General features: G+C 42.1%; 1 protein-coding gene across 2 annotated transcripts in view; it reads left to right on the top strand.

Moving 5' to 3' along the window:
* BRINP2 (BMP/retinoic acid inducible neural specific 2) overlaps positions 1–19,698 on the top strand; it is a 485,004-nt gene that overhangs the window by 419,406 nt on the left and 45,900 nt on the right. For both annotated transcript variants that reach the window (XM_077453187.1, XM_077453188.1), the window contains exon 7: positions 13,657–13,879. In XM_077453187.1, coding sequence (XP_077309313.1) covers positions 13,657–13,879 — 223 coding nt within the window. The remainder of the gene's footprint in view (positions 1–13,656; positions 13,880–19,698) is intronic.

Raw genomic sequence — 19,698 nt, 5'->3', positions numbered from 1 at the left:
GTGGCTAAAACTATTGCTTAGCATATCTTCCCGCTTGCCCGATGTGATGTTGAAGGTGACTGGCCTCTATCCTGGGGAAAGCTTATTTAAGTACTTGCGGAAGGACAATTTACCATGACGTCCTCCAGGATTATCCCTTTTACTAGAAAAATATCCTCGGCCTTATTATAAAATAAATGCAAGAGCAGCATAGGACTCTTGTGTTGTAAGGAAATAGACATAGCTCCGATATAAAACCTCCTAAATATTAACAAACTCGCACTGATGGTGTGACAAAAAGGTTAAATCAGTAAATTGAGTCAGTATATTGGGCCACCTGCATTTTGGATTCAAAGTTTGAACACTCCAGCTAACTTAAAGTCTTGTTTTTTTTTTTGTTAAATAACAAACATGTTACACTTACCTGCTCTGAGCAGTGATTTTGCACAGAGCAGCCCAGAACCCCCTCTTCTTGGGTCCCTCACTGGGGTTCCTCCCTTCTGCCAAGTGCCCAGCTGCTATGGGGGCACCTGAGCCGAGCCGCTGCTCTGTGTGTCCATTCAGACACGGAGCTTCGGCTTGGCCCCGCCCATCTCTCTCCTCATTGGCTCATTGGCTTTAATTGACATCATGTATATAGGAGAAAAAAAATGTGCTTTAAATGACAAAAGGTATTGAAGCTATATGAACAGCCGCGACTCAGATGTGTGATATCACAAAAACGGCATAGCATAAAACAGAGTCGCGCTTAACTAACATATACAGCATAAAACATCTAAGCGTGACTAGTCCTCCTTATTGGAAAAAGTGATGTGAAAATCAGGATGATAAGTAGACAGCAGTGCCAGAATCTTGGGATTAGTAGTCCATATATAGACTTTCAGACACAATATAGTCCCTTTCAATCCCCTATGTAATGGAAACCATATGAGACCACCACCGATGATAAGAAATGCCTGCTTACCAGATGTATAAAGCCGCGTACACACGACCGGACTTTTCGAGGGACTAGGTCCGACAGACTTTCGACGGAGTTCTGACGGAGTTCTGACAGAGTTCTGACAGAGTTCTGACAGAGTTCTGACAGAGTTCTGACAGAGTTCTGACTGACTTGCCGAATGAACAGACTTGGCCACACACAATCACACCAAAGTCCGACGGATTCGAACGTGATGAAGTACAACCGGACTAGAATAAGGAAGTTCATAGCCAGTAGCCAATAGCTGCCCTAGCGTCAGTTTTTGTCCGTCGGACTAGCATACACATGAGCGGATTTCTAGGTAGGAACTGGGTCCGGCGGGGTTCCGGCGGAAAAATTTGAAACATGTTCCATTTCTAAAGTCTGTCGGATTTTTACAAATCTAAAGTCCGCTGCAGCCCACACACGATCGAATGGTCTGCCGGAATGGTTCAGTCGGACCTTTGATGTCGAAAAGTCCGCTCATGTGTACGGGGCATTAGACCTTTAGAAAGGCCAGTAGCGATTATGGCTGATTACCCCGCCAGGGCCTTTGGATTGCAATCCAACCAAAGATCAGTAGTCCTGCAGGAAATTTCTCTCTCCTGATGTTAGGAATGTCCCACTTTAAAATATTAAAAGAAACTCTGCATCATGTAAATCCAATGATTTATTGGTTTAAAATCATCCCTCGCACACGGAGGAATGGTAAAACACCAGCCAGTACAAACATACAACAAGCACCCTCGCTTCCGGGACTCGTAAGTCGCGATAACGTCAGCACATCATCTACTCTACCCCTTTAGTCACAGATTGACATTGTCCTGGGGCATGGGCGAAATACTGTGTCATCTCTTCTTATACATAAAATCAAAAGCCAAGCCTCGTTCTGATACCCATGGATTCGGTCAAACATCAAGCCTCATTTTGACATCAAAAGGCTCAGTTAGATGTCAAACATGGTTTTGAGGTTAAGCTAGACACCAGTGGTATTAACTACGATATGGTGATACCCCACCACCGAACTTCAAAAAAATCAAAAATATAGTGTGAGGGGTTAGCTCGGCAGCGGGTGTGTGTGACCCCCTGGATGGGTTCACAACACAAAATCAGGCACAGCAGACAGCGTTGTAGGTGCAAAAAAACAAAAGATGCGGTTTATTTATGCTACATGCAGTGATACATATAACAGCCAAACAAAAATAAAACATGAAAATAAATCCTGGTCAGCTTGACCTCTAACTACACACTTAGATTCCCTGTCTAACAACTGAGAGCAGCCTTGTGCTGCCCCAGTCCCTGTCCCTGTTGTAGAGGTTTGCCACACAGGCGTTAACTCACCGCACAGAACAGGTGTCACACTCCCCAGTCTATACAACACAAAAACTGGTTCCAGGATGGAGCATCTCCCTAAGCATGCTGGGGTTTTTTGTAGAGGTCTTAATGAGCCCACTTACTTCAGCTGGGCTCATTAACTCTTCCCCTCTAATTGTAAAGGTCTGCATAAAGCCTGAATCTAGGGCACACATATTTCCCATCCTGGATACAACCAGGTGACTTTACCTGCGTGCAGCCACATACCCCCCCCTCTTGTTTCAACCTTGGGGTTGTAGCACAAGCAGTCAGACACGCATGTATCCGAGACAAAGCATCCACATTCCCCATTTTAACACCAGGGCGATGCTTAACTGTAAAGTTAAATTCTTGTAGGGCCAGGAACCACCTATTTACCCTTCTATTGGTCTCCTTGTTTTGAGCCATCCACTTTAAAGGAGCGTGATCAGTCACCAGGTCAAAGTGCCTACCTAGCAGATAGTACCAAAGGGAATCTAGAGCCCATTTCACTGCTAAACATTCCTTCTCAATCGTGGCGTAATTTACCTCATGGGACTTCAACTTCCTGCTGAGGTAAATGACTGGGTGCTCTTCCCCGTTCCAGACCTGGGATAACACTGCTCCTAACCCAACGTCTGATGCATCAGTTTGTACCACGAAGTCCTTAGAGAAGTCTGGTGAGTACAACACTGGCTGGCTACATAAGGCTGTTTTTAAGGACTGAAATGCTTCTTCAGCCTCTGGGGACCATTTAACCATGACCGACTCTTTCCCTTTTGTCAGGTTGGTGAGGGGCACAGCCTGAGAAGCAAAATGGGGAATGAATCGTCGATAATAGCCAGCGATTCCCAGAAAGGCTCGTACCTGTTTCTTGCTGTTGGGACGTGGCCAACTCTGTATGGCCTCCACTTTATTGACTTGGGGTTTTATCACCCCCCTCCCAATAGTGTACCCAAGATATTTGGCCTCCTCCTGTCCAATGGTACACTTCTTTGGATTGGCCGTAAACCCAGCTTCCCGGATAGAGTCTAGGACTGCTTGTACTTTTGGCAAATGTGAGACCCAGTCTGTGCTATGGATAATCACATCATCCAGGTAAGCTGCAGCATATTTCTGATGGGGCCTCAGAATCTTATCCATTTTCCGCTGGAATGTTGCCGGTGCATTCTGTAACCCAAACGGCATTCTCTTATATTGGAATGCCCCATCTGGGGTTACAAACGCAGTTTTCTCCTTGGCCAACTCGGCCAGGGGAATTTGCCAATAGCCTTTGGTGAGATCAAGAGTTGTCATATATCGGGCTGTTCCAAGCCGGTCAATCAACTCATCTATACGCAGCATGGGGTAGGTGTCAAATTTTGTAACTTTATTTAATTGTCGAAAATCGTTACAAAACCGCCAGCTCCCATCAGGTTTGGGCACTAGTACGATAGGACTGGACCAGTCACTCTGAGACTCCTCTATCACACCCAATTCCAACATCCTTTGAACCTCCCCACGTATTGCCTCCCGTCGGGCCTCTGGTATTCTATAAGGTTTTAGTTTTACCCTTTCTCCTGGCGGGGTGATAATGTCATGCTCTACGCCAGATGTTTGTCCCGGAAGCTCAGAGAAAATCTCTTTGTTACGAAGTACAAACTCTTTAACCTCCTGTTGTTGGGGTTTCGATAAGGTGTCTGCTATTCCAACCTCAGGAACTAAGCAATCAGGCTGTACTTGTGATAAAGTCTCTGCGACTAGGGATTCCCTATGCCTCCAGGCTTTCAGCAGATTGACGTGATAGATCTGCTCCGGCTTTCGCCTTCCTGGCTGTCTAACCCTGTAGTTCACCTCACTAATTTTTTCAATTACTTCATATGGAGCTTGCCATTTGGCCAGAAATTTGCTTTCAACCGTAGGGACTAGCACCAAGACCCTATCCCCCGGGGAAAAAGTACGAGTCTTGGCCCCACGGTTGTACACTCTCTGCTGTGCTAACTGCGCTTGGGTTAAATGTTCCTTTACGATTGGCATTACCTGTGCAATTCTGTCTTGCATCAGGGCGACATGCTCAATCATGCTCCTGTGAGGAGAACTCTCATTTTCCCAAGTTTCCTTGGCGATATCCAGCAGCCCTCTTGGGTGTCTCCCATAGAGCAACTCGAAGGGTGAGAAACCCGTAGAGGATTGGGGTACCTCCCTAATGGCAAACATTAGATAGGGTATTAGACAGTCCCAATTCTTTCCATCTCTATCCACCACCTTCTTTAACATTTGTTTAAGGGTTTTGTTGAATCTTTCAACCAACCCGTCTGTTTGGGGGTGATACACAGATGTACGCAATTGCGTCACTTTGTACAACTTGCATAATTCTTTCATAACCCGGGACATAAAGGGTGTACCTTGGTCCGTAAGCAGTTCCTTACAAATACCCACGCGGCTAAAAACAAGAGATAGCTCTTTGGCTATGGTTTTGGCTGAGGTATTTCGGAGAGGAATTGCTTCCGGATAACGGGTGGCATAGTCCAATATAACCAAAATGTACTGATGGCCCCTGGCGGACTTCATTATCGGACCTACCAAATCCATTGCAATCCTTTCAAAAGGGACCTCAATGATAGGAAGAGGTACCAGCGGGTTACGGAAATGTGGCATAGGTGCCGACTTCTGACACACAGGGCAGGAGGAACAATAATTTTCTATTTCCTTCATGACCCCAGGCCAATAGAATCTCTGCAATACCCTCTCTCTGGTTTTCTCTGTCCCCAGATGACCTCCCAGAATGTGCCCATGAGCCAATTCTAACACCAACTTCCTGTAAGGTTTGGGCACTACAAGTTGCTCAATGGTTTCTTCTGCCCTTTGAGCCACTCGATACAGCAGGTCCCTTTCCATAGTGAAGTAAGGATAAGGGCAAGTCTTATCTGGGTTCACTAACTCGCCATCTATTTTCACCACATTTTCCCGTGCCATTATTAGGGTGGGGTCTTTTAACTGTTCTGTGGCAAAATTTTCCCTGTGAACCTCAAGATCCGAAAACTCCACAGACGGCATGTTTTCATCTGAGGATGTTGGCTCCCCCCCAGTTTCTCGAGTTTCCCCCGCCAATACCGACAAGGGAAATTCAGGAGAGTCCTCACCACTCCCAGAGGAATTCTGGTCATCCTCCTGGTTTATAGGGGCACCAGTGGGGGGCTCAGGACAATCCCAGAGTTCCCAGAATTTTGGAAAATCCCTTCCCACAATAGCATCATGTGGTAAGTGAGACACTAACCCCACCTGATGAGAGAGGTTACCTTTGGGGGTCTCAAAAAACACTGAAGTTACAGGATACTCTCGGGTGTCCCCATGCACACAAATAACAGCCACCCTGTTCCTCCCAGAGACCTCTGTAGTAACTAATTCAGCTTTTATCAATGTTACCAGGCTATCTGAATCCAGCAACACATCAACATTTCTACCATTAATACACATTTTACATAAATGTTTCTCAGGTCCTCGAATGGCAGTGCATGCAACTGTCGCAAACAGCGACTGACGTCTCTCCCTTATAAAGTCACATTGCATAGGCTCATCCACAACGGGGCAATTGGCTGCAATATGTCCCTCTTGCCGGCAGCGGTAGCAAATAATCTTTTTCGCTGTCTCTTGCAGCATGGGCTTCCTGGGCGGCTCCCGCCAGACCTTAGGTAGAACTCCCACCCTCTCACTCTCTCCACCCTCACCCCTTGGAGTCATCTTACCCGCCACTGGGAATGATCTGGTCTTAGGGTGGAAAGTCTGTGAGTCCCTGGAAGAGGTGGTCAGGTTCTCTGTAGCCAAGTACCTCTCAACCAGATCCACAAGTTTATCTGCATTTTCTGGGTCTCCATGGCTTACCCATTTTTGGATGGCAGTAGGAAGAGCTCTCAGGAAACGATCCATAACAACACATTCCACAATGTTTGGTGCGGTCAAAGTCTCTGGCTGCAGCCACTTCCTGCTCAGGTGAATGAGATCATACATTTGAGACCTGGGGGGTTTTCCAACCTGAAAAGTCCAATTATGCACACGCTGAGCCCGGACGGCCAGGGTGACACCCAGCCGTGCCAATATTTCTGTTGAAAATTCTGCTCTTGTTTCTGCAATAGGTCTATAAAGCGGGCTTCAGATTGCTGCTGTGCTTGTTGCTGAGCTTCCAGGATCTGCTGGTGAGCTTTCTGCTGGGCTGCAAGGCTCTGTTGTTGAGCTGCAAGGCTCTTTTGTAAAGCTGCATTTGTTTGCTGCTGATTTGCATTTGCTTTCTGCTGGTTTGCATTTGCTAGAGCCAGCTGTCTCAGTATCTCCTCCATGCTGGCCTTTAAAAAAAATTGAAAAAAAACTGCCAAAATTCTCCACCAACTGTGAGGGGTTAGCTCGGCAGCGGGTGTGTGTGACCCCCTGGATGGGTTCACAACACAAAATCAGGCACAGCAGACAGCGTTGTAGGTGCAAAAAAACAAAAGATGCGGTTTATTTTCCTGGAAATCCCCTAGGGTTTCCTTCCCAAATCTGAAACAAAAAATTACCTGGATTATGTTTCAAGAAAAAATTTCCTACACTATTCTGGACAAAACGAGTAAATTTAAAAGGGTTTGGGAGCCCTGGGCTAGTCACATTGGGATCCTTATTTAGTTTTTGGTCTCGGTGTTTTGTTCTAGAGATTGCTCTATATTTTGAGCTACTCTCCCTTCTGTTCGCCTCCGGCTCTCCTTGACCCAGGCTCATTCAGTTTATCATGGTTCCCTCCCCCTCTTCCCCTCTCCTTTTCTCTTTCTTTCTTTCTCCTTCTTGTCCCTCCCCTCCCCCTCCCCCTGGTCAGGCCAGGCTGAGGGGGGGTGGGGGACGCTTTCCTGAACATGCTCTGGCTTAACAATTATATTTAGGCATGTATTTTTATAACAATATCCTTTGTTTGCTTGGCTCTCCCAGGGGCCAGTCATCATGTCCAGCTGGGAGCTATGCCTTTGAACAGGACCCCCTTGGGGACTTCCCCAGGTTCTTCCTATTAGTTTTTATGTTAGTCATGTTTTCAGTTTACACTAAACGGGGTATGATGTGACCTGACATTAGCTTATCCTCGGTCCCAGGTGAGCCATGGGGCTCCGACACAGTGAGATCCCTGTCGGGGTGTCGGGGCACCAGGCCGCCGGGAGAGGGGGTTCATTTATGCTTATTATTTTTTAATTTGTCTTTTCTTTTGAGCACGCCTAGTACTCCTAGTTCCTTTTCCCTGTCACATCTCTACCATGGTTTTCTTCAGGAGTTTATTTCTCACTTTAGTTGTGCAGGTTAAACTATACTCCTGACCCACCCCGGTACTAGGTTCTCCCTGCTGTTACCCCTATAGTTTTATACCTGATGACGGAGTAAGAAACTTGCTCCATATTGTTCATGTGTACAACCTGTTTTGTTATCTATTCTTTTTTTTTATGGCTTTCCCCTGCGTGGGAGCTTCAACTCTGTTATGCCAACTTTTTTTTCAATAAAACTCTTTTAAACTTAAAAAAAAAAAAAAAAAAAAAGATGCGGTTTATTTATGCTACATGCAGTGATACATATAACAGCCAAACAAAAATAAAACATGAAAATAAATCCTGGTCAGCTTGACCTCTAACTACACACTTAGATTCCCTGTCTAACAACTGAGAGCAGCCTTGTGCTGCCCCAGTCCCTGTCCCTGTTGTAGAGGTTTGCCACACAGGCGTTAACTCACCGCACAGAACAGGTGTCACACTCCCCAGTGTATACAACACAAAAACTGGTTCCAGGATGGAGCATCTCCCTAAGCATGCTGGGGTTTTTTGTAGAGGTCTTAATGAGCCCACTTACTTCAGCTGGGCTCATTAACTCTTCCCCTCTAATTGTAAAGGTCTGCATAAAGCCTGAATCTAGGGCACACATATTTCCCATCCTGGATACAACCAGGTGACTTTACCTGCGTGCTGCCACAATAGGCATATAAAAATACAGCAAATACACTTGAACTTAGAAGTTCAAATTCAACTACGTAATATATAACCACTTTCAAAGACGGACACTGCAAAAAAATCTTGCGTGGGTAAACCTGTAAGTGGGCAGAATGTCCACAATAGGGACACTCTACCGTACTGCCCTCTACAGGAAGCCCTACAAATGGCACCTAAATGCACATCACCTATGCAGAGTCATCCTGAGGGGTTTAATTATCAAAACTAAAAACAAATTCCTTCATAAATTGTAGGTAATGGGCACCAGTAGATAAAAACAAACGATACCGTTTTGATCAAAGTTTAAAAGAGAAGTATAGCCAATTTTTTTTCCCATACTTCTCTTTTGGGTCACAGGAGTGCACTTATTTTTGCTTGCCTGTGACCCAGAATCAGCTGACAGTGGGCTAAAGCCCTGTCTTGGCTGACGTTACAAAGCCGCTGCAAGCTCTGGAAGAGTCCCAACCACATTGTCAGGATCCACCCAAAGCCCTAATTGACAGCTGGCCAAAATAACTGCAGAGGTTTCCCCATATCAATGCAGAGGGTCAGCATCACCCGGCTATATGAATACAGAGAGGACACCCCAATTCATGACTCCAAAAAGGTCACCTCACTATATCAATGAAGGTGCCAGCCAGCTGCTCCCCAAACTTCTCCTTTAATATTGCCCTTGCTATAGCTGTAAGCCATTTATGTGCCTCCCAAAGCCATGCTAAAAAACTCAAATGAGATAGCATTAACCCACCCTACCTTGTTGCTAGGACATTGCTAAGACACTCCTGGAGTTGCTAGGAAGGAAAAACATCTGAATTATTTGCATTATGTGTTTTTTTCTGGTATCAAGAAGTTTATTATATTTAGGTGAAGAAAAAAAACAGTAAGGTTACATACTGTACATGTAGTACATGTAGAGTACAATATATAGAATGATCAGTATACTTGGATAATAGAAAGCAAGCTCTCGCAGGGGTTATATGGCTACAATTGAATAGATGAAAAAGTTATTGTTATGTTAACATGGAATGCAAATCCATTCAAGAACTGATATTATATCAAATAGCAATCAGAGGCATACATTACATGAGCACATATTAATAACATCTCTAACAGAATAGTGTTGTCCAGTGCGGCTATATATGCTGCACGTATCATAATGGCTGATAAGAGGAAAAGAGGCGAGGAAGTATAATTCCTTTCCTCAGCAGTTTGGGAGATGCGTCCTGATTATAGTCTCAATTAGAAATTAAATAGGTGAAGTGAATAGGGAAAGGCAGAAAGAAAGGGGAAAAAAGAACGCCCGGGGGGAGAGGTGGTGAGGCAAAAGAGGAGGAATGGAAAGAGGCCGCTTACAAGAGTTTGGGGAATTGGATGAGAGGAGACAGGTCAAAGCAGTAATAAACATAAAGTGTGGTGAAATAGGAGAGGAGAGTAATCAAGCTGGGGTTGCCATATTAAGACGCATTTATTATGAATATTACAGTTCATTTCTCATTAACGAATGTACCATGTATTCTAAACTTTACCTCTTTAAAGCTAAGAGATGGGGGTGTACATGCATGGGCAATTGTTTGTTTAGTGGCTATGAAAATATGCATTGTGAGGATACAGTTATTGGTTTATTGAGAAGAACTACCCATGGGTCTTTGCTAGCGTTAATTTGCAGTAACACAGATGGTGTATTTTTGGGCAAGTCCACCGTAAATGAAGCATATCGCCTTTTTCTAAAATCCATCATCGAAATTCATACTGAATGTTCATACTCGGGGGGGATAAAAGGCAAATAGAAAGTTGGAGTAAGGAAAGTGGTTATGCCAGGTTAGCTGAATACTTAACCCAAAGAGAAGTCCCAAACTGACAAGGTATGTGTTAGGATCAGGCTAAATGGTTTAGGGTGCAAAGATGGTGGGACCCAAATGAGAGAAGATGTATATATATATATTTATATATCTATATATCTATATATATATATATATATATATATATATATATATATATATATATATATTTTTTTTTTAAATCAACGACTATCAAAGACTACCTTACACATGTAACATTTATTTTTTTGTGGTATATGTACCATTAGGGAAATTTTCCTTCATTTCCTGTCCCACAAACCCAACTGGAAGTTACGGTAGATCTCCCACAGATGTTCCCATTGTAAGATTTTTCCTTACTTTCCTTGCTTTGAGGGACAGCTATAAAACGTTACAATTTTTCCCTCTCTTGTCACAAGTACAAGTAGAGGGGGGATCTTTCGAGTGGAAATAAATATAGCAATAATAACTTTGCTGGGTGCCTAACCTTTCCTCATTCTATCCCTTGATTAGGAATTCCAATTAGAAGATTTCTCCTTACCTCATGCTTTGGGGACAACTATATAATCTTGTATTTTCCTATTACTTGTCACCAGTACAATTAGAGGGATCTCCCTGGTGGAGATTTATATTGCAATAATAACTTGACAGGGGGTCTAATCCTTCCTTGTGTAATGCCAGGTATGGATTTAAAGGAGAACTCCAGTATCGAAGTAATCATTTTGCCCAGTCCCTTACCTCTGGATAATGTACATTTTTTAAAGTATATTTATACCCAAAACCCAGGAGAGTACACAAAGGTACCCTGCATGCTGAACATGGAGTTGTAATGCACCGGACTCCCTCTGTGACAAAGATAAGTAAAAATAAATCCAAACTGCTCTTCTGCTTTAAGTGAGTGCATTTGACCGGTATAGGCCATTGTCTCAGACGGAGGTTGACTGCACCAAAATATTGTTTTTTGGAGTTATGTTGTCCTTTTACTTTTAGCCTGGATTTCTTTAGATAATTATAACATCTTCTATCTGTGCCTACAGTTTTCTGGTACTAAAGTACCTAATTATGCATGTAATAGACGTGGCCATTTTGTTTATAGCCTATTGCAGAGTGCCTCTGGTGAATTTGTATCTCGTGGATATTAAAGTAGCACGATATCTGTTGCAGTGCTGCTATGGTTAGACACATATATTCAAAAATAAAGCAGTACAGTATAGCACTCCAGAACTAGGAAATAACTAATAAAAACACATTTCATTCCTTTTAGTTTAAAGGGTCACTTTCCATTTGCAGCTGGATTCTGGTGAGCTGAGTCAGCCTACCGCTGTTTATGTCTCAAGCATCTCACTACTAAGAATGTGCTTCAGGAGCATGGGCTTGGCGGCCAATCCTTAGGATTCCCAAAGTATAGGAATTGTGAGCTTTTGGCGTAAAAGTTTGCAGGTTTGCAAGCAGAAATAAAGAACAACCTGTAATGCAATGCATAGCTTTTACCTTAGTCAGCTGAGTCACAAGAGCAAATAGGGAATGGATAACCTAGCCCCCTTGCTATAAAAGGGTGGGTTCACAATAGTCATATTTTCAGTGTCTGTTGGAGCTATCAGGCTCATTCACAGGGGGACAATAAAAGCAAGAGGGTGAGCTGTAGTTTTACCACCTCCTGACTGCCAAAGCAATTACTTAAATTGTGGCTGCAGCAAAAACTGAACAGCATGTCACATTTGGCAGGCAGTCAGCCACTAAAGTCACCTATTTAAGTGTAAAGAGCTGTGCCACAATTACTCTGCAACCATGGCTGCTGCATGATGGTCCAACTTGTTTAGAGTTAAATCAAGTGGTGAGGAAGCAACATGTTTTGCCTACTCACTGCCTGTCAATGGTGGATTACTTTTCAGAGGGGCAGCAAGGGCTGCCACATGCAAGAACAAATCCTTATGAAGAGCTGACCGGTCTGTGTAGGGAGAGATATGGGCAATATTCACAAAAAATTCACTGCAGGTGAATCTACCTGGAGTTTGTAACTGATTAACCATCAGCAGTTGGGTGAAAGTCACCTTTACTGCTTTGTAAATATGCTGGATTTCACCCAACTGATTTTTTTGTTTTATTGATTAATTTAATTTTGTCATTGGTACATGTTCTTATGGCAGTGTACAGCTTTCTTTGCCTTTTGTTTGACAACAGCTTGCTTATTAGTTCTACAAATAGCCAGAATTAAATAACAAGATTTGCTTGTAGATTTCAATGAGGTTTGCTGTGAACTACACAAAATTGGCAAGATTCACAAAACTGTTTATGAACTGAACCCAGTCACATCCGTTCACCTTTACCCATTACTATGGTTACTGTAGCTGGTGAAAGAAAGAGTACAACCCCTATCTCTTTCCATGCAGTGCCAATTCTCCACTCAATGACCAATGAGTGACTGGAGTAACGACTCCACTACTACAGCATTGGAACAAAGTCCCCCAGTCCCTCTTTCCTTCTCATTTGTCCCTCATTTTGGTCTGATCTATATAGTTGTATATAACATGCACCATTTATCATTCAAAAAGTGTTTTTCTGTACAAAAACTTTCATCCAATTCAAAATTTGCATGATCTGTACATTTCAATGGCCAGTATAAAGGAATAGCAGTGGTAAAAAAAAAAAACACTTGTGGGTTTGACTAATCTTTTTTTCTGTATAATTCTTAAAGGGGCATGTCCTACGCCTACATACTTTTGCTAATAGGTGTCCCTCGTTCCCATTTCAAAAAGTTGGGAGGTATGCTACAGGCAACCAGTTGGCACCCAGGTCAGAGGTAACTCCTAGTGGACTAAAGATCAGAGTGATTATGTCACTGCAATGTGAGCTGAGAAGAAATTAGGTGACCCTTCTGTATTGTATAGCTAAGATAACTTGGCACAACCGTATATAAATATGGGCTTAGCAATTATCCCCAACAAGTTTTTTTAAACAATCTTGTTGATTACTTGGAGTCTGTGGGACAATTCCAGAGGGTTCCCAGGTATGCTGCTTTGTAATTTCACTTCTCGTACTAGATTAGGGATGCTTCTTCTCTCCTTTGTATTTATATAATACAACACTAAAGTAAAAAATTCAACATAGAGAATTTGACCGCCTTGTAACAGCTTCAGCAATAAAACCCATGTGCATAAAAATAGGTATCAGACAATAAAAATGCACTGAAATGTACTCAAATATATCCAAAATGCTTCATACAATTATAAAATTCTAAGGTCTGATTAGGGTCGAAACGAAAACTTTCCTGAGATAAATATCAATAGGACTTGTTCTGAGTCAGTGAATCAGAAAGTATTAAAATCTGAGACAGTTATGGAACAAGCATTTAAAAAGCTAGGTCATCAGTGGCAGTCCACATATGACAATAGTCTTTTAAAAGTGATGGCTTGAAATGGCAGTACCTTGGCCAAAGCAACAAGAGTATTTATAAAGAAGTTTGCAGAGCTGTTTGTCCCACAGAAATGGATGTACGTTGATTTGGTGTGAATTCTGGTGAAAATGAGTATCAGAAGGCTATTTTTCAGGTTGGATGTTTTCCAGTCTCAAGATTTATAGTAAATCACTGTTTTCTTTACAGCAGAGTTCCGGACATTTATGAAGAATTTGCCTACAGACCGATTCCTCAACATCACAACAATTTCAAGGATCTGGAATGCAGACCTCCACCTGACTCGGCGCTATGAGCAACTGAGAGCGGGCTTCAAACAATTGTTGTCAAAGTCTCAGAGGCAAATGCGCCGTCTGATTAACCTGAGTAAACACTGCCTACGCCAGCCTCAGTACACATTACTGCAGGAGAAGTAAGAATGCTCACATCATCACAAGGGGGAACACAGTACTAGTCTTTTTTTAGGCAATGTATAGAGCAACGGTCATATGTAGAGCTTAGTAATTCATTTCTACCAAGGGCTTCTTGAACTGGAGTATATGAGGGAGAATAGTTTTTTGCCCATAACAGCCAAAGCCATTTTTATAAAATGAGCAGGAAAAGGCCAGTTGGTTGGATTTCTTTTTAAACCAACGTTCTTGAGGTGATTGTAGCCATATAAGTACTCTTGCAACAAAAATAGTTAAATTATGCTTAAAACTTTTTTATTTGCACTGACATTTAGGTTTTTAGGACAAGCTTTCATGGTATTCCTCCTTCTAAGATACAAACAGTAGTCTATCGCTTGGACATTCAGGATAAGCTTTTGGTATGTACCCTTTTCTTCTAAGGTCCACGTAGTACCGTACTGCTGGACCTTCAGGACAAGCTTTCAGTAGTATCACCTTCTAAGGTCCAAGCAGTACTGGAATACTTGGACCTTCAGGACAAGTTTTCGGGGGGATATCACAAAAGCTTCTAAGGTCTAAGCAGTACTGAAATACTTGGACCTTCTAAAGTCCAAGCAGTACAGTACTGTACTGCATGGATCTTCAGGACATGCTTTTGGGGTGTACCCCCTTCTTCTAAGGTCCAAGAAGTACTGTACTGCATGGACTTTCAGGAGAAGCTTTTGGGGTGTACCCCCTTCTTCTAAGGTCCAAGCAATATAGTACTGCTTAGATCTTAGAAGAAGGGAGTATGCCCAAAACCTTGTCTAGAAAAATCAAATGTTGGTGCAGATAACAATGTATCATGGACAATTTTTGTTTTCAAACCAAGTTACGTGTGTACAGTAGGAAGGGAATAAGAATGGAGATGTGGTCCCTAGACCAACAACAGTATTTTTGGTTGTTTTGTTTGACAGATTTTTTCTATAATTTAACATTTTATATAATGTTGAGATAATTTGCAGTACCTAATGTTATAATTGTATTGTCGATCAATTCACTGCCTGATCAATTTTGCTATATATCTAAAACAGTATATGTGTTTTCAGTAATCTATTGATTTGATCATATTGTCCAATTCTGTAAAGAATTGTTTCATCAGATCATTACATGCGTGGCCACCATTAGATAAAGCATATTGATTTTTTAATAGCTTGCCATTGAATGCCCATTGAATGCCCACTATATTTCTGGTTTGAACACCATTTTCATATGCGGGAGCTACTCACTTATGCGTTTGCTTCTGTTCTTTTAAAAAAATAGTTGTGTCACTTTTATTCCTATTGCAAGACATGTAAACATGCCTTATAATAGAAAAAAAACATGTCAGGACCTCTTAAATATGAGATCTGGGGTTATAAAGACCTCAGATCTCATATTTACGCTAAAATACAATTACGAAAAAAAAATTGTCATAAAAAAAAGTGCCCTTTAAGAGTTATGGGCATAAGTGACGTTTTGACGTTGCTTCCGCCCTGCAATGGTATGAAGATGGGGTCGCCATCTCCCGCCACCAATAAAAATGATTTTTCAGCAAATCTGCCACAGAGACCACTGTTATCGCAAAGTGGGCCACCGGCCAAAGAAGAGGATACCGGGGTTATGGCATCTAGCTGGTTGCCATAACAACAATATTCCTCTTCAAAGTTAGGACGTACATCGGCGTGCGGCGGTTAATAAGTGGTTAACAAATGGCCCAGGTGCTGGGAGCCTGTTGGCATTTCTGATCGTTCAAAATATATCTAAAGCCAAAACGTATTTTTAAATATTTTAGATAAAGTAGCAAAGCATTAAAACCGTTCTTGAGTTTCTATTTTTGCCATCGGTGTCCCATTCCAGAGATTTCCCTTCACTTCCCTTCCTGTACACACAAGAAGTGAAAGAAAATCTCTGCAATGTGGTATAAATCCCCTCTTAGACACCAGAAACTGTGTATCCATTGAGAGATTTCCTCTTTTTCCATGCTCTAGTGGAAACTCAAAAATTGTGATTTCCCCTCACTTTCATTTTCGACGACAATGGTCTTGGTTACCATTGTCATCAAAAATGAAAGTGAGGGGAAATCTAAAAGTTGCCACCAGAACTTGAATAGATAGGAAATCTTTTGATGGAGATTCAATCTTTTCAAGTGAATCTCTTCAGGGGGGACATAAGCAGAAATAATAACTTTACAAGGGCTCACAAACCCCACCACTCTATTCAAAGCTAAAAAGGCTTAGGTTTTAGATACTTTCATCTCAGAAAGTGAACCCAAAAACCCATTTCTATGGATACAAAAACTCCTTTCTACCTTCTTTTATAAGTCTTTATACATGAAGCGCTTTCTGGCTGTTATAATTAGAGACTCGAGAGCACATTAAAGGGATATCACCAAGCCTAGTCAGACTAAACCAATTTTCTGTTAATGTTTATTCCTTTAAAATCAGGGTTATAATTATTGTTAATTATTTTCATTTGAATTTAGGCAATTGCAATCTTCCTTCCCTTCATTGCACCACTGGTCTTGGGTGCAGTTCTCATTTTTGATCTTATGAAGCTAATGGTCTTGAGATAGCCATAAAGCGGGGTTATAACATCTGCTTATATTAAAATATGTGTTCACACGTAAAGAAAAAAATATTATTACAGCCATTTTAGCTATAGAAAGTAATGCACTTCTCATAACTAACTCCAATAATAAGTCATTGGAGCAAAGGCTGACTAATCCATCTATTATATTAATGACCAGGGAGTCCCACATCCTATAGAGATGTATGCTTACAGTAAATTAGATTTATGCATGTTAGTGTGGGCAAATCATCCGGGAACGCATGCTTTATCTCTTATATTGCAGTATGTTTCTGGAACTAAAAAAAATGCAGTTTTCAAATTAAAACTTCCAATTTTCAAAGTCAAGAGACATTTCTGAAAACTGGTGCTTGCATAAATTGTTTCATCTTTAGCATTTGGCTGGGAATTTATTTTAGCTTCTAAACTGCAATACCAGAGTCACATTGTTTGTACCTGAAATACTGATCAAAATACATAGAGACTGAGCAGGACAGAAGAGCAGATTGTACAGTGATCACCATCTGCTGATCTACCATTTAATCTTAATGCCATATTCAGTCTGCAAAAGTCCTTCATGAACCACATGTCTACTCACTATCAAGCTGCAGTATTGATGAAAACTGGAAGTCAAAATCCTGGAGTTACAGTACTACTGTGGCCTTGTCAGGATTGACACAGTCTGTTGATTGAGCTATAAAGCTGGATTGATGGATGGTTAACCCAATAGTTTAATCTTTCATTACTACCATCAAGCAACAAAACTTTACATTTAATATAATGCAAGCTTACTTGGTAAAACTGGGCAAAGTGCAAAGAGAATGCGTATTGATCAGAATCCATAGCAACGATTTAGAAGGCATTGCTAATTAAAGTATTTATTTTCCCAAGTTGTTCTTTGAGAACTTTAGTAAATTGCTAAATAGACATGGCGTGCGTTAAAGCATAAGTTCACCTTTTAAAAAAAATGCAGGTAAAGCATTGCAGCCACGATTAGCAGTTTGCGGGTGAAATGCAGGGCTCTTGCAAGATCTGTGTGTAAGCTGTCTGGTCATACATTGTACACTAACAGAAAGCATCAATAAACTACCACAGCGCTTAACAGCACAGTGGTAGTAAATTGAGACCTTTCTTTGCCGTTTCCCATTCACAGAGCTCTGTGAATGAATGACGCAGCCGGGTGTGCAGAGCCCCATACAGGCACGTTCTTTGCAGATTGTAATGGGGGGATGGTGAATTTTGTAACATGTTACACCCTGAATATGGGTCCTGATGCCTCCTCAGTGGTAGATATGGTCTGTGTGTGGTATAGTATGAATGGAGAAAAATGCCTATTAGTGTAGGAACATTTTATGGGATGGAAAGGCAGAGTTAACATTTTGCCTAGGGCCCCATTCCTACCTAAATACGCCATTGCTGCAGCTTACCTACTTCTGAAAGTGTTGCCCGGTGGTCTTTGCCTTCAATATGTGCGTATAAGTCACTGACCCAAAACAAGCATGTGCAAACAAAAATTCAGAGAAGTCAGAATTCCTCATCTCAATGTCTGCTTTGTATTAGTGACTCAGAAAGCACCAAAACCAAAGCATCTGCATAAAAGCCAGACAGTTAGGATTTTCATCAAGACAGGTCAGCAATGGCAACCTACCTTATGATAGGTGCACATTAGGAACATAAAAACATAACTGACATTATTTTCTAAACTGGTTTAGGAACAGATGGTTTGAAGTGCCAGCCAACACATTTATTTCATGACAAGTTTCCTCCTATTCCAGTTTCATATAATGTTCCCAAAGCCAGATTGAGCCGTTTAAAACTTTATGGGGTGTACCTTGACGCTTTATGGGGTTCAAACGCTCTGCTTTTACAAACTGCAGTATTAGTAAGAATGCAGGAAGAATAATGCCTTTCTGAACTGCTATGCATATTTAAATTGTAAAGAAACACTAGGGTGTGGAGTTGGGAATCTTTGGTTTGTGTGTATTAAGTGTTCTCAGATTATTAGGGTTTTAGCAGCTAAATCATTTTATGCAAGCAGTGACAGAATAAAAAAAAATGGCAAATGGGCTATGGTGTGCCTTGTACTTGTTCCTGTGTTAAGTTTTTGATGGTATATTAGTTTGTGCATTGGGTTGCAGTACCATGCATTCAAAATGGAACCTCAATGCACAATTAGAGCCATGGGTAATGCACCTGTGCTGCTGCGCACCCCAACACACATATGCGCTGCGGTACGTTATGTTAAAAAAAGATGCTTATGTATGTTTTTTCAGACTGTTTTGGCAGCCATTTCAAAAGTAATGGACTGTTGTAAAGATGCATTCACACCTGAGGAGGACGAGGATTTTCAGGTATCTTCAGTAGGGATGGGCTCAGATGTGTTCAGATCATACCAGCCAGGAAGCCCTCACTACACACCGCCAATCATAGGCAGCGAGGCATTTCTCGCCCACCCCCCCCCCCCCCCCCCCCGCTGCACATACATGCGCTGCCTATGATTGGTGGTGTACAGTGATGTCTATCTGGCAGGTATGATCCGAACAAGCCTGAGCTCATTACTAATCTTCAGGCATATTTTTAGCACGCATATATGAACTGTTTAGAAGCATATTTCAAGCATTTTGCATCGGAATTTAAGCTTCAGGCATTTTTGTTTTGGTCAGTGGAAAGCCCTACGGGGAGATCACTTCTTACAGGCTAAAAACGCTTGGAAAAAAGTCTGCAGGTGTTCTCATTCAAGTCTATCGGGCCAAAGTAGAACTATAGGCACAACTTTTTTTCAGTTTTGATAAGGAAGAGTTATAACCTTCGTCAGTTTATTTTGTTTGTCTGTATCCCATTAGGGAGATTTCCCTTTATTTTCTGTCCCATAGTCAAAACAGGAAGTGAGAGGAAATCCCTCCAAACCGGAAGAATCCCTGGTTGTCACCAGAACCAGTGACCCCATTGGAAGATTTTCCCCTCTATTATTGTGCTGGAGTCAACCCAAAATTTTGAATTTTCTTTCACATTTAAACACATGCCGACCGGGCCATAGGCGAAAGACGGCTACAGTGCGGTCGGCTTATTCTGGGAGGGCATCCATGGACGTCCTCCCATAATCTTGCTCTTGCGCGCCCCCTGGGGCGTGCTCCTGTAAACATCCATAAACGCGGGGCCCATAAGACCCGGTGCATCACAGATCGTGGTAATTGGCTGCTGGCAGTGCCCATTTACCACATGATCACTCTGTCAAATGATGGAGCGATCACTTGTA

The sequence above is a fragment of the Lithobates pipiens genome, unplaced genomic scaffold (genome assembly GCF_037356315.1).
Source record: "Lithobates pipiens isolate NorthernLeopardFrog02 unplaced genomic scaffold, aLitPip1_a1.2 Scaffold_23, whole genome shotgun sequence".
Classification (NCBI taxonomy): domain Eukaryota; kingdom Metazoa; phylum Chordata; class Amphibia; order Anura; family Ranidae; genus Lithobates; species Lithobates pipiens.
This window is presented reverse-complemented; position numbering and strand designations above follow the sequence as displayed.